Raw genomic sequence first — 15,919 nt, 5'->3', positions numbered from 1 at the left:
AATAACTTTGAATGGTTTGTCAGATATAAAAAGCCTGCACATTTCCTTTTGATCACTTACACAGTTTATCAGTGGTTAAAAATTAAAAGTGCTTACAATCTTAAAACAGTCTAATTCTATGTATGTGACAATTTCCATCAACAGGTTATGTCGCCTAAAAAAGAAAGCTCAAGCTGAAGCAAATGCAACATCCATCAGTAATCTGTTGCCATTTATGGAATATGAAGTACACACACAGCTAATGAATAAACTTAAATTGAAGGGAATGAATGCTCTGTTCGGTCTGAGGATTCAGATTACAGTGGGTGAAAATATGCTGATGGGCTTGGCAGTAAGTGTTACTTTGAATGCATAAATTAGAATTCTTCATTCTGTTATATTCTGTTCTTCTAATTTCACAAAACTGTTTGTGCCGGTTTTGTATGATGATGGAATTCTGGGCAAATGGAGATATTTAAAAATTATAGTTATAACAAGTGAGATGATGGAAAGAAAGGAGACTGCCACCTTCTTGTTGATAGATCAGAACAGACTTGCCTTGAATACCAGACAAAATAGATTGGACTCTCTTGAAACTGAAGTAGTAGATGAAAGTATCATAAGTACAGGAGGCTTCCCCCAAAATGTCTCAATTGGCATATGCTGTAGAAAAAACATAAATTCCTTTAATGGTTACTGTCAAGATCTGTTTTGACTCCTTAAACTGCATTCCATGTTCATGGTAGATGGGATTTGCCCTCACTGAGTATTTGTAAGTCTTTGGTTATCAGCTAGTAAAAAAGAGGAACCCACAACACTCCAGCCTGTTGCCTCTGATTGTAATACTGATGGCCTCTAATGCCTCTATTACTTTCCATCTAACTATTAACTCTAAAGGAGCTGCATTGTGGTGTTGCATTAGCTTAACTCTACAAGATACTCAACCCTTTTAACTGGACTTATGATGTACTGTTTTTCATAGAGTGAATTTGATGCTGCTTTCTGTTTAGTTTAAAATAAAATACGATTTTTAAAAAAACAAAAAAAAAAACATTCCAGAATGAATTTTGGAGACCCACTGTGCTGTCCAGACTCTCTTATTTTTCACTAACATTTTATAAATATCCCCTGCACACACATACCTTATAGTATTTGTTTTTAATTCCATACTCTCCTTTTTTTGGCTTTCTGATGGCAGAGAAGTAATGATCAGTAGGTTGAAAGTGTTCCAGGCCTAATTATAAAATGTTGCACCACTGGCATCTCTGCTCTGCCTGTGATGTGTGGGGTTGGGATAGCCAAGCTTTATTCTATCTCTGCCAAGACATCTCAGTGAACAGATGGGCCCTGAGTAGAGGCTCTCAAGCTGTCTACATCCTGATTAACACTTCCAATGAGAAGTTGGCCCAGATGACCTCAGAGGCCATGTTTTTGAATGTGTGAGTCAGCCAACTCCAATGGGTGCCAAGAGACGTCACCAACACTAGCCTTTTTAAGTACATATCAGCTGATAGAAGTCTCAAAGCTATCCAGGCCAGCAGTCGAAAACAGGCAAGGATCAGAGGATTCAAGGTTGAACCTCAACTCAGGCCTCAACCTGTGCTTTGTGGGCCAGCCAACAATATGCTGAGCTGCTGCTAAGCACCAATGGAATTTTGCACCAACTCTTTCAAGAACAGTGATGCCTGATATGTCTCATGTCTGATCTTGGATCAAGGTGTTTGGAGCCAGTGAGAAGGTGGCAGTCTCCTTCCTTTCCACCATCTCACTTGTTAATAAAACTATAATTTTTAAATATCTCCATTTGTCCAGAATTCTACCATCATACAAAACTTACACCAACGGTTTTGTGAAATTAGAAGAACATTTTATAAGGTTAGACATCACTGTTCTTGGTGCGGTTGGTGCAAAATTCCATTTGTGGTTAGCAGCAGTTTACTGAATTGTGTGGTCTCCCAGGAAGCACAGATTGAGGCCTGAGTTGAGGTTCAACCTTGACTCCTCTGATCCTTGTCTGTCTTCGACTGCTGGCCTGGCCTGTGTAAAGCTTCCATTAATTCTATGTCTGATGATAGTGGCATTGATAAGTCACGTCACTGGGTCAAGAGTATGTTAGGACCTACTGAACTCCCTGATGTTTTTGTTTCTCTGTCTTACTTCAGCTGTTACGTAGATGTAGGCACTGCATCGCACTAATGACACTGTAATGATTCTGAGTCTGGAGTCTTTGTTTCTGTGAGCATGCCTTGGGCATTGGCAGCGATACCATGTCCCAGTTGTCTTTGCCTGGGTATCTCACATGTGTCAGCTTCAGCAACTTCAACAGTGTACATTCTAGTTTATTATACAAATGCATCCAATACCCAGATATGTTCAGCAGATTGAATGTGTACTTAGGATGAAAGAGATAATGGTAAGATCATAGTAACTGATTTTATCTGTGTATGTGGTGATCCTACGGGTTATCTCTTCAGATTCATTCCAAATCTCCATAGTAGTGAAGCGAGAACCTCATTTTCCCTGTCCTCAGAAGCGAAAATGTGTATGGTGAAACATGTTTTCCTTTTTTAGACTACTGTCTTGACAGATGTTCTTTGTCAGAAATATGAATGTTGTTAAGAAAACAGTTGAAATAACTTAGTCCTGATGTGATTTCAGTCTTTTTTTTATTAAGTTGGTTTGTTGAAAAAACCTGTAAGGTTCTGGTAAATATCTATCTGGCTTTCACACTGTAGAAATTCTTATGAAATAAGCCAGAAAACCTTTCATTTTCTGTTTTTTCATTTGAATAATGAGCAAAAGAGATGCTTCAGTAATCTGACTAGTTTATATACTGATCTGTGACCGTAAAGACAAATTAAAGTCCTTGATACTGGGAAATTTTGATTTTCTAACTTGTTTATGCAAAATGAGTTAATACTAAGGTCTACATCAATGTAACTCCTATTAAAGTTGAGGATAAACTGAATAAATAAATATTTAGCACACTTTTTGTTGTATTGATTACCAGTCACAAATTTTTGGACATGAAACCTTTAGAAAAGAGTAGAGATTTCTGTTCATATATAAGATGAGCTCTTGAATCAAGGAACAAGATTTTCCATAAGGGAGAGTTCCCTCAGATGCTGCAAGGTGTATTGTTTTGAATCTACAAACAGTAAAGATGGATTAATTTATTACAGTAGCAGGCCATGACATAAACATACAAATTGTACTGGTGAATACATTAAAATCCTGTGCAGTATTGAAAACTATAACTATTTTAAACCAGTAGAAGTAAAATAAACATTGAAAATAAAACTTTAGAGGGCATATTTTGTTCTTGAACATCTTTCTTGTTTTCTTGCTGACTTTTTTTTTTTTTTTAATGAAGTCTGCCACTGGTGTGTATCTGACAGCTTTACCTCCCCCTGGTGGTATTCAGATTGCTGGGAAGACTCCAAATGATGGCACCTATGAACAGCATATTTCTCACATGCAAAAAAAAATAAATGATACAATAGCAAAAAACAAGGAGCTGTATGAGATTAACCCTCCTGTAAGTAAAGTTTATACAACTCTCAAAAAGGAGCATTCTATGTCAAATCCAGTTCATACTAAACTAGAATGGTTACTGATCTATAACTGAAGAGGTTTGATTTGAGTGCATGGTTATTTATCAATATGAAAATCCCCGAACTCTGTCTGAGGCAATCAGAGCAGAGATTTATATAATCACCTTATTGCAGATATGTAAATCTCTCTGATCTGAATGGCTGATGTCTTTAGAATTCCCCATTCATTTGCCCAAATCAGATTCATTATTTCAGGGATTAGGGACTTCTGAGAGCAGTAGCCAGTTGGAGTGTAGCTGTGGAAGGTTAGAAAGCATCTTTCACTCTAATAGTCTGCATGTACTCCTTGTTAACTTGGTAATAACATATCCTTTGGCTTAGAGTTTTTAGCTCCAGCTGTAGTTATAGCCTCATAACCAGGAAGCAATTAATATGGTATACCATGGTTCTATAGGTAAGAGTCCAGTCTAGACTCAAATATGCATAGCCTTCCATGCTTCACAACCTAGCTCCACTGCAGACCATCCTAATAGAGAGAGAGGTTAGTCTGCACAGAGAGCCTCCTGAAATCCTCTATTCTTACATGCTAGGAGTTGAAGAGTAGCTGAAGGGGAGAAAAAATAGTATAAATACGATTTCCATCTCTGTCACTATACAATTCCGTAACTGCCTGGATATTCCTACAGCCCTCCTGCAGGATTAGCTCTTCTCTAGCCCTAAAATAGGGAAGGGACAAGTCCTGGCAGACTTAAAAAATATACATATAAAGAAAAAATATCCCTAATGTTGTATGGAAACTGGGAACATCTACCGTACTCTCTTTCCACTTTGATCCTTCCATTTACATCATTGGAGAAGAATACTGTGGGAGACTTCTGCCCCACCCAAGTATTTTTATATAAGGTGACCTATAGGCTGGCCAGTAACTGTCCCTCTTTCTTAGAACCGTAGGAATTCACTGGTCCCAATACAGAAATAGATTCCAGATTTTTGGACTGTGAAGGGGCTTAACATGTCTTGTTTCTATGGCTAGCTGTCAGTTACAGAGGATCTCATCCTGCCCAAGAGCCAAGCTGAGACTCTGGCAAGAGTGGTGTTCTTGTGCACATGAATGAGCAGTAGGTAGCCACTCCCAAGAAGGAAAATTAATCTTTTTTTGAAATAGATAATCTTTGCAGCTGTGTAGCTGGAGGTGTTGTTGACCACTGTGAGGCAGAAAACATGGAAGTTGCTTTCTGTCAAATAGGGCCCCTAAGCCTGTATCAACAATTCCAATATAAATCCAATTTTTCTATGATTTGTAGCTGCCATTAAAAAAAATTATTCCAGGTCGAAATACTCCATGCAAAGTTTTCTCTTTACCGCTGTCTGATGGTTTTTTAATGCACCCCATTCTCCTTAGTAACTGAGGCTGTTTATGCTACAAGCACTACAGTGGTGCCGCTGCTGCACTGCAGCATGGGCACTTCCTGCATCTACAGAAGAGGTAGTTAATCCGCCACTCTGAGAGGCAGTAACTAGGTCAACGGAAGAGTTCTTCCGTCAGCCTTGCGGCATCTACACGGGTGGCTAGGTCGACCTAACTACAGTGCTCAGGGTGTTAAATTTTTCAGTGTAGACCAGGCCTGAGTGGCCTCTAGGTTAATTAGATTGGCATAGTGAGGTCTCTAATAGGTGTCATGGAGTCTTCGGCTCTTTGGTTACAGGAAGATCTCCGCATTACACAACCTACATAATTTTTTTCAATAGACCAGAATCACTTCACCTTCCCTAGTAAACTGAGAGAGTCTTCAGGAAGATTCCCTAGCAGTTTTTTGTTCTTAACTTTCCTCTTATACAGAAATAAGTAGATATGGTACATCTCATATAATCCTTAATGTATCCAAAAACTTGAGGTAGAATGGATGCAATTACTTTCAGATCTGGTTAACATTACTCATCACTGATAGGGATAGTGTCGATACATTTTATTCCCCTCTCTCAATTTGATGCAGAATATGCAACATCTGTTATTAAAGCTTAGGGGAAACTGACTGGGACAAAAAATTAAAAGAACAAAAAATGTACATCGTGAACAGGTTTTTTGTCTTAAACAGTTAGACTTCAGCGGTTCATCTATCATTGTTATTAATAGATCTGACATATTTCTTACAGTCACTGTGTGCATTATCTATGTGTATAATGAAAAATGAGTTTATTTCACTGTTTGTCATTACCAAGGGATGTTGTATAAAACCAGAATTTTTGTATATACAACTTTCTTTAAGTCACCACAATTGGCTGTTGTGGAGCTAATTCTTACTCCTTTCCAGAAGCAGTAATCCTGGTCTGTGATATAAGTAGCAGGAATGATTGACATGAGGGAGATAAATCCTGTATGCATATATCCCTAGTTGTGATAAAGAAAATTCTAAAATAAAAGGGACAGGATGGAATTAAAAGCAGAAAATATGGTTTATATTGTCGACAGAATTATTTCTAAGTAGAATGATATTCAGAATGTTCTGAGTCTTAGAACTATGTTATGGCAAGTTGTTAAATTTTCAAATTAGTTTTAAGAAATGGAGTACATATATGAATTTTATTGTAATACTATTTTCAGGAGATACCTGAGGAAATCATAGGGTCTCCCTTTCCAGAACCAAGACAGCGTTCTAGGCTGCTAAGATCTCAGTCAGAAAGTTCTGATGAAGTTATGGAATTGGACCTTTCACATGGGAAAAAGGATGCTTTTGTCTTGGAGGTAATATCCGTTTCTATGATGCTCATGCTCCTACTTTTCATCCTGAAAAATGTGTGGAAAATAGATAAAGGACCTGTTCATTATTTCCAAAGTATCCTGAATTGTAGAGCAGCTCATTAATTTTTGTATCAATAGAAACTCTTAATTGAAATTGGAAGCTCCCTCTGTTCTTCTTTCCTGTTGTTCTTGAGCACATCTAGTCTGTGCCTATGAACCACATCCTAAAAGATATCCTCCTCTTGGTCATCTATGTCAAGCAGTACCTAGATGCTAATAAAAAGCAAATGGGAGATTCTTTTTCAGCTACATAAAAGACAGGCCATCATCACTGATCCAAGCCTTAAATAGCTTGTATGCTAGCACCTCAGCATTCAGTGTTTGTATCCCGAAAATTCCATTATTTTTGTGATTATTCATACAATTTATTTATTCTTTGCGGCTCCTATTATATTGTCTTTTTTTATGTCTGAGGAGCTAGAATTTTTCGAGTCTAAAATTTTATTAAACTAAATGGCCTTCAGAAAACAGAAGGACTCTGGAGTGCTCTGTCAGGTGAAGAGGTGCATGTTATAACTTAATATTTGAAGTGTACTTGTTTATTCTGAAGCTACATTGCTTGTTAATGAGCATATATTTAAATGAATTAAATACTTTGAAGTACTGTGAGAAGTGTAAAAATAAATTTTGTTTCCCTGAAAGTGCTAAATCAAAAATTATTGAATTTTAAACTTGAAAGTGGTGGTCAGTTGATAATTATAATAAAACTTGAAGAAATAGAGTATTGTTTTTTATTTTAAAAAAATCTTGATTAGTTGTTTTGTATTTTGTTCAGTTTGCCTCTTTATTGATCCAGCTAGTTTTTTCAGAAGTAAATATGAAATTTAAAAACATCGGTATGGTTTTTCAAAACTGGGTGTCTAAGTTTGGGCTAAAGCCCTTATTTAGGAATCTATATAAGTTAACTGATTTTCAAAAGTGCTAAGTACCCAGCAATTCCCAAATTAGTCATTTATTTAGGCGTCTAAATAAATTCACCTATTTAAAAAAAAACACTCGACTTTCGTATCTAGTAATAACTTTGTTGTAGTATTTTTGTCATCTTGACAGTACCAGTGTATTTTATTTGTTTCAGATTGATGATACAGATGCAATGGAAGATGTACATTCTTTACTGACAGATGTTCCACCACCTCCAGGTAGCGTAAACAAAATTCTCATGCTATGTGGTTAAAATTAATAGTTGTATAAACTTCTGGCAGTCTTTTTCACAATATGCTGGATAATAGAGAATTGTTTTATTTCATGCAAGGTCAGAATTGGGAAAAAAAAATTCCTTGAAATGCAATATTGTGGGTCAAATCTCACAGAGGAAAAATACTTTGTCTCTCTTGAGAATGTGCTGATTGTAACCTGAGGCAAGGAAGATTGATTCCCAATACACTGTTGTGTGCTGATCATCTTTTTGTATCATAACTGGAAATTCAACATGGTAGTCATTTCCTTGTAGAGTGAAAAGTTTCAAAATTCTTGTGTCTTTTGCACTAGTAATTCAGTATCTGCAGATTGTTATATTCTGGATGGCTGAAATGTAGGTAGAGGGTTCACTGAAAGTAGAAGTATTGAGTCAATATATTGCTGCAGTGACTTTAGCCATATAATATGAACTGTCCACTAGATATTGTTTTTTATTCCAGGAATGTTGTTTAAACTGAACAGTATTATTTGTTGGATCTCACGTGTTGTCAAATGTATTTTTTCTTTCAATGTGGCAGCATTCATTTCCACGCCCGTCTCCATATGAAAATCTACTCCTGTCTTCCACTGGAGCTTTCCAAACTGTTTATTTCTATTGAGGAGAGACAGTTCAAGAAGACATGGGTTTCTTAATTATTTCATCCACATCAAGTTTTTCATCCAAATCCACTGTGCTTATTTTCTCTAGAAAGCAGCAGTGTAATAAATAATAGCAAACTGTGTGTTTGTGTGGGAGGGGTACTAATTTCTTCAATACTTGCTAAAGTCCTTGTGAATCTGTAAACATCAGAGTTTAGCACTGAACAAGAGTATTAGATTTTCAGAAATCAATAGATGCTACAAAATGAATTATTGACAGTGTAGCAGAATTGATTCCTCCCACCGTCGAAGGTGACCCGTGGCACCCTCTCTGTGCCAATCAAGTGAGAGCTTATAACCCATAACTGCCACCTTCCGTATTTGTCCATGTTGCCAGCAAAGACGAAGTGTCCTCTTCATATGATGTTGCTGCAATAGCCTGGGCAGTTGATATGGAGGCGCTGCTTTGGCAGTGTGTCAGCGGCCCCCTCTTGACTTCACTGGTTTGGACCAAAGGAAGGCCGGGAGTCCTTTGGAACCAGCTATGCTGAAGGAGTTGCCAGTGCAGAGATCTTCCATCTTCGTGCCTTTCAGGGCTCCGCTTCAAGATTGGTTGTCGGCCACAGCTGAAGGGCCCAGTCTGTCCTGTGTAGATGTCGTTTGCTTATCCACCTTTTGATGGCATTTCCTCCATCAAGGGGAGGCATTTCCCCCACTACCCTTCTCAGGCACTCATCAGCCAGAAGCCATTGGCACTTCCTGAGGTTTCTGAGTTAATTAACCACTGCCCAGCGCTTGGAATTGACCAGTACGGGTTGTACTGCTTATGGTCATAGCGGTAGCAGGTTTTCAATTCTCACCTGCTAGAGCTAGATGTGGAGCCCACTGTAGAAGAGCGAAGCAAGGCCACTGATTTACTGTCAAGTGTCAAGGCTCCTGGAAAAGATGGCCTCAAGTGCCGGAAAGACAGCCTATTACCATATCTTCATCAGGTGCTACTTAAATGCTGGAAAGAGGGTGAGATACCACAAGAGATGCATGATGCAAACATCCTCACTTTATATAAAAATTAAGGCGAAAAGGGCGACTGCAACAACTACAGGGGTATTTCGCTACTAAGTGTAGCAGGAAAAGCTTTCACAGAAGTCATTTTAGTGTGCCTACAAGAGCTGGCGAATCAGTTCTACCCTGAGTCACAGTGTGGATTCAGGGCTAGAAGATCAACTAAAGACATGATATTTTCTCTGCGTCAACTCCAAGAAAAGTGCAGAGAGCAAAACCGAACATTGTACCTTGCCCTTGTGGACCTAACCAAAACATTTGACACGGTCAGCAGAGCAGGTCTGTTTGCAATACTAGAAAAGATAGGGTGCCCACCAAACTTGTTAAGTCTTCTATGTTCATTCCACGACAACATGAGAGCAACTGTCCAGTTTCATGGGTCCACTTCAGACTGCTTTGAGATGAAAAGCAGAGTGAAGCAAGGATGTGTTCTTGCCTCTAGACTCTTTTTTGAAAGCTTCTCGGTACTCTTTCACTATGTGTTTAAGGACATGAAAGATGGAGCGTATCTCCGCACAAGATCAGATGGGAAATTCTTTCAACCAGTCCCGACTTAAGTCAAAAACCAAAGTCAAAAAGGTGCTAATCAGGGAACTTCTATTTGCTGATGCCCTCATAGCCCACAATGAAGATCTACTACAAGAACTTATGGACTGCCTTTCAAGTACCTGTCAGGCACTTGCTTTCACCATCAACAACAAGAAAACAGTTGTATTCAGACAGGGGGTTCCACAAGATCCTTCAATTATCTTAAATGCAAACAAGCTAGAAGTAGTCCAAAAGTTCAGCTGTGTAGGTTCTGCAGTGACCACCAGCCTCTCACTGGATGAAGAACTAAATGTTTGCATTGGAAAGGCTGCCACCACCTTTAGCAGACTAACTAAAAGAGCATGGAACAACTGAAAGCTTACCATCAAGACCAAAATGCTCGTGTACCAAGCTTGCGTCCTCAGCACTCTCATGTATGGTGAAGAAACATGGACAACTTATGCTCATCAGGAGAAAAGGTTAAATAGTTTCCACGTACGTTGTTTACGCCTCATACTCAACACCAAATGGCAGGATAAGGTCACCAACGCAGAGGTTTTTCGGAGGGCAAATTTACGAAGTGTCACAACCCTGCTCATGCAAAGACGACTGCGCTGGCTGGGCCATCTGAGTAGGTTGAAGATGGACGCATGCCCAGGGACATGCTGTACGGGGAGCTATCAGGGGGAACAAGAACAACAGGACGCCCCAAGCTTCGCTATAAAGATACACACAAGCGAGATATGAAGGAATTTGGAATTGATTCTGACCAATGGGAAATCTTGACAAATGATCGTAACAAGTGGCGCCATCGTCTACATCAGGATATCAAAGTCCATGACAGGAGCTGGCTCCTACAGCTTGAAGAGAAAAGAGCCCATAGGAAGCAAGCAGCTCCCAAACAAGATACATACACTTGCAATAACTGCTAAAGCTCATGCAAATCTCGGATTGGACTATTCAGTCACATGAGACATTGCAAACCATCTACATCAGTGGTCACCAACCAGTAGATCACGATCAACTGGTCGATCTTGGAGCCTCTGCCAGTTGATCGTGATCTCCTGGCCGCTAAAAGCACATCGGGGCTAAAGCAGAGGCTCCCTGCCTGCCCTGGCTGTGTGCCGCCGCTGGAAGCGGCCAGCATGCTCCTGGGGGTGGGGCGGGGATCTCCGCACGCTGCTTCTGCCTGCAGGCACTGCCCCTGCAGCTCCCATTGGCCAGGAATGGGGAACTGTGGCCAATTGGAGCTGCGGGCGCGGTACTTGCAGGCAGGAGCAGCGTGCAGAGCCACGTGCCCCTCCCAGAGGGGCATGTTGGCCGCCTCCGGGAGCGGCGTGGGGCCAGGGCAGGCAGGAAGCCTGCCTTAGCCCCGCTGCGCCACTGCCCAAGGTAAGTGCTGCCTGGTGGAAGCCCGCATCCCAACCCTGAGCCCCCTCTCAGATCCAGCACCCCATACCCCCTCCTGTACCCCAAGCCCCTGCCCCAGCCCTGAGCTCTCTCCCAGGGCCAGCACCCCAACACTCTGCCCCAGCCCTGAGCCCCCTCCTGCACCCAAACTCCCTCCCAGAGCTTGTACTCCTCTCCCCTCCTACACCCCTGCCCCAGGCTCAGCCCAAAGCCCCCTCCACGCTCTGAACCCATCGGCCCCAACCCCCTGCCCCAGCCCGGTGAAAGTGAGTGAGGGTGGGAGAGAGTGAGCGGGGGTGAGGGCGGGGAATGGAGTGGGCAGGGCTTTGGGGAAGGGGCGGGATAGATCCTGGGTTGCACTTAAATTCAAAAAATGATCTTGTATGTGAAAAGGTTGGAGACTGACTTAAATCATAGTCTGCAATTCCCACTGTCTCTCGCAGACGAAAGGATGCCAACAACAGCAGAATTGATGCTAGAACTTCATATGAGAGATGTTAGTGGTCTATACGTCTATTATTTAGCAACGTTGTTTGTGCAATATATACATTATTAAAACATGTGCTACCTACTACAAAAGGGGTGAGCAAACTTTTTGGTTCTAGGGCCCCATCGGGTACAGAAATTGTATGGAGGGCCGGGTAGAGAAGGCTGGGGAAGGCTATGCCTCCCCAAACAGCGAGGCGTGGTCTGTCCCCCACCCCCATCCAACCCTCCCGACTGCCCCCCAGGACTCCCACATCCTATCCAAACACCCCGGCTCTCTGCCCCTGACCATCCCCCAGGACGCCCATCCCTATCCAACCTCCCCTGCTCCCCACCCCCTGACCACCCCCCTATCCAACCCTCCTTGCTCTCCACGCTCCATGTTACCTGTGGGGTGGGGATAAGGGAGGCTCATTCCTTTCCCTGTGTGTTTCCTCTGCTCATTTTGCTGCTCTCCCTGGCAGTCAGGCAGGGCTTGCTCCCTGTTTGGGCTTGGCTGCTGGGGACAGGGGCCAAGCATGCTGGGAGTGGAGGGGGGCCCTGGCTTGTTCTGCCCCTGTCCCCAGCAGCAGGGCCCAGGCCCCTTGACCGCCCCACTGCTTCTTGCCTCCTACCCCCAATTCCCCCTGCTCCCTGACCGCAACGCCCTGGAGCCCCAGGTCTGGTGGCGCTATAGCCATGCCGCCCAGCCAGAGCTGCAGCCATGCTGCCCAGGTGCTGGGGGAACTGTAACTGCAAAGGAGGGGAGCAGAAGGAGAGGGGCCAGGGGCTAGCCTCCGCGTTGCTCACCGCGCTGCTGAGGAATTGGGCTGGCTCCTTCGCAAGCCTGTCCTGACCCTGTTCCCTGGCAGGAGCTCGGGGCCAGAGGGAAGGGTCCTGCGGGCCGGATGTGGTCCACGGGTCGTAGTTTGCCCCCCTCTGTACTACAACGTTGTGATTGTTTCTTCTTTGGAAAAAATTATTCCTACCTTTTGATTCTCAATTGCAAACTATCTTTTTTTTTGCTTGGGGTTTTTTGGGGTTTTTTTCTGGTTTCAGTGTCTCTTTTCCAAAAAGTTGTATTTTCGTTTTATTCTTTGAAGCAGCACTTATTTGTTTTCCAAAATTCCGGTTGGTTTTCTTTTTTCTTCTTCTCTCAATCTCGGTTAGTTCAAATTTTTTTTCTTCATGTGTATTAATATAGTTAATACAGAAATGTATATTTAAAATAAAATTCTTTAAGACCAATTTCCTTACTATAGGATCCAGCAACCAAAAATACATTGTTCCTCATGGAACTTCAGTATTCGGGGCTGCAGCTCCATTATAAACTTCATTTTAATAGCAAACAGCTAGTTACAACATACTCACCTTTTAGCTTTCAAGAATATCTTTGTAGAAAAGAATGGCAGTTATTCTTCATAGATGTGAAATGTCATCTTCATGTTGTGACACATAGTAGTCTTTTATCATGCCTTCCAGCTTGCTTATATTCATGGTATCCATAGTATCCACTCATGTATGAACTTTGACATGCAGTTGCAGGGCTTGTTCTAAATTTCTTTTAAGTACAGGTGAGTCGCATCATACGCGCATTTAACTTACACAAATTCAACTATAAGCACTTGACAAAAAAAAACAAGATACCTGTAAATAGTGCGGGCGATTCCACCCACCATTGCACTCAATGAGCGTATGGCCCAGAGTGAGCGTGTGATGGGAGACATGAATCTGCTGGTCCCTCAGTCGGTCTCAGTTCCCACATGCCTCTCATAGCGTGAGCATCTTTGCTGCACTGAGTGTGATTCTAGTGTTTAAAGAAAAGGAGTACTTGTGGCACTTTAGAGACTAACCAATTTATTTGAGCATGAGCTTTCGTGAGCTACAGCTCACTTCATCGGATGCATAAAGTGGAAAATACAGTGAGGAGATTTATATACACACAGACCACGAAAAAATGCACATTGTAAGGAGAGTGATCACTTAAGATGAACTGTTCCCAGCAGGAGAGTGGGGTGGGGGGAGAAAAAACCTGTTGAAGTGATAATCAAGGTGGGCCATTTCCAGCACATTTCCAAGAGTTAACAAGAACGTCTGAGGAACAGTGGGGGGGAGGAATAAACAAGGGGAAATAGTTTTACTTAGTATAATGACTCAACCACTCCCAGTCTCTATTCAAGCCTAAATTAATTGTACCCAATTTGCAAATTAATTCCAATTCAGCAGTCTCTCGTTGGAGTCTGTTTTCGAAGTTTTTTTTGTTGAAGGATAGTCACTTTGAGATCAGAAATCAAGTGACCACAGAGATTGTCTTGTTTTGTGAGGCATTTTTTGGCAAATGAAAAAAGATTAATATACAAATTACGGTAATGAAGCTTTATACTTTTAAGAATATTTATTTACTAATGCTTCACATTTTTGCTGCTGTGTAGGTTTTTAAACTTTGGTCTATATTATGAAATACGTTATTTTTAGAAAGCTGGTATATTTCTTTAGTACTGCTTGTATGTTTTTAAGTTTATGCATTGCAATATTTGAAAAAAGTACTGTGGAAAGTTAATTTAGCTTTTGGGAAACTCTGCACTACTTCATGCACAGCACATTATATAACTCTGTGAATATTTTCTGTAACAGGCTTCTACAGTTGTAACACAGAAATTATGCCTGGCATAAATAACTGGACTTCTGATATACAGGTAAAGTTGTTTTTAAAAACAAAAAGACCTTTTAAAACCAAACTTGTATACAAATATACTGTTGACATTGCAATAGATTTTTGAGAGTAGCTGTACTCTGAAAAATGAAAAATGACACCCCCTTACTCAACATATCCATTCCTGTTTGTTTAAACAGATATAACTGAGTTGTGACAAAAATAAGTTTTTATTGCTTTCTACTCCTGTTGCATTGCAGAATCAGTTCAGCCAAGAAAGTGTGAGCTGTATTGTGCATAGTCAACAGAATAGCTTTTAGAAGATCAACTTAGTTGTACCTGTGCAATTCCTTTCAAGGTAAAGGGGTTGCATGGGTGTAACTATGGGTATGATTTGGCCCGCAGAACCTGGTTTGCTGTTGAAGAGTGACATGGTAAGAACCTGGGCTGGCTTTCAAGCCCCCGATGAGGTTGAATACTTAAGCTTATGTTTAAAAAAAAAAAGTTGTATTTTTGAGAGAGTCACCCTTTGTGTGATCATAGACTTTCACTTCTGTTTCTTCCTCTTTCTCTATTAACCATGACTACTACTGCTGATTAATGTCTTTAATCGATTGCTCTGTTCCCACTATTGCAACATATAGATTTAAAATTGAGGAAGATTAAAACTATACACTTTTATGTTTCTGCTTCAGATGTTCACCTCAGTAAGAGTATCCAGATTAAGTAACATTAACCTGACAAATCAAACACTTAACAAGAACTTTAATGATCTCTGTGAGAATCTGCTTAAGGTAAGAGTTCTAGTTTCCAGATGTGTGCATTTATTTAATTCGAGGTAACATGGAATTTAGGTTACACTGCAAACAACATTTTTTAGGCTTACCTTTCAAAATTATAGACTTGTTTTAGGTTGCATATGTAATTAGTTCCTGAGCAGCTCTACAAATATTTAAAATGCTGGCTATATGATGCTAATAGCTCCTGAGACACATCAAATCAGAATAAAATCTTTGATGCAGCATGTTATAAAAATAACAATATTAAGCTATTGCACAGAGCAGACAACATACCATAAACCTTTAAACCTCAAATGAAATCACTAATTGAGTCTTAAATAAGAGAAAATAATAGGGTAATTATTTTTACTGCAAAAAAGAAATCCAGAATAAACCAAATATAGAATTAACATTTTTTTAGAATAACACAAATAATGTATTGTATTCAACAGAGTCTGTATTTTAAGCTACGATCTATGATTCCCTGCTGCCTTTGTCATGTAAATTTTACAGTGGCTCTTCCAGAGGATGAAGTAATTCAGGTAACTGATTTTTTTCATTTGTTGTTAATGCCACCATGTTTTCTGATTACATTAGATCTTGCAACATAAACTAGATTAGATTGAGTCACTAGTATGCTGAGGGAGCTTTAAGGAAGAACTGTGTGCCACAAGATGTGTTCATTCAGCTGTTCACGCTCTCCCTCTGATTATATGAAACAGCACCACAGCATGTTATTGTGCTGATGGAATGCCATCTTTCCAATGAAATATGAAATGGAAGGTCCTGACTAGTTGCCTTTAAAGGTGCCCCATGGCACATACAATAAAAATATGGCTGCTTAATCCACCATCCTTTACAAATTCTAAATTTGGTAACTTTGTTTTGACTACCTAATTTTTTCTTGCAGTTT

The 15,919-nt window shown here is 40.6% G+C and overlaps 1 protein-coding gene across 5 annotated transcripts in view; it reads left to right on the top strand.

The window, feature by feature from the left end:
- Window positions 1–15,919, top strand: part of C2CD5 (C2 calcium dependent domain containing 5) — a 143,066-nt gene that overhangs the window by 99,724 nt on the left and 27,423 nt on the right. For all 5 annotated transcript variants that reach the window (XM_084620513.1, XM_084620517.1, XM_084620514.1 and 2 more), the window contains 7 exons: window positions 145–331; window positions 3,353–3,517; window positions 6,136–6,276; window positions 7,409–7,472; window positions 14,209–14,270; window positions 14,923–15,021; window positions 15,459–15,548. In XM_084620513.1, the coding sequence (XP_084476639.1) occupies window positions 145–331; window positions 3,353–3,517; window positions 6,136–6,276; window positions 7,409–7,472; window positions 14,209–14,270; window positions 14,923–15,021; window positions 15,459–15,548 (808 nt within the window). The remainder of the gene's footprint in view (window positions 1–144; window positions 332–3,352; window positions 3,518–6,135; window positions 6,277–7,408; window positions 7,473–14,208; window positions 14,271–14,922; window positions 15,022–15,458; window positions 15,549–15,919) is intronic.

Source organism: Lepidochelys olivacea (assembly GCF_965140295.1).
Source record: "Lepidochelys olivacea isolate rLepOli2 genome assembly, chromosome: 1".
Lineage (NCBI taxonomy): Eukaryota > Metazoa > Chordata > Testudines > Cheloniidae > Lepidochelys > Lepidochelys olivacea.
The sequence above is the reverse complement of the archived record's forward strand: the minus strand, read 5'-3'. Positions and strand labels throughout refer to the sequence as shown.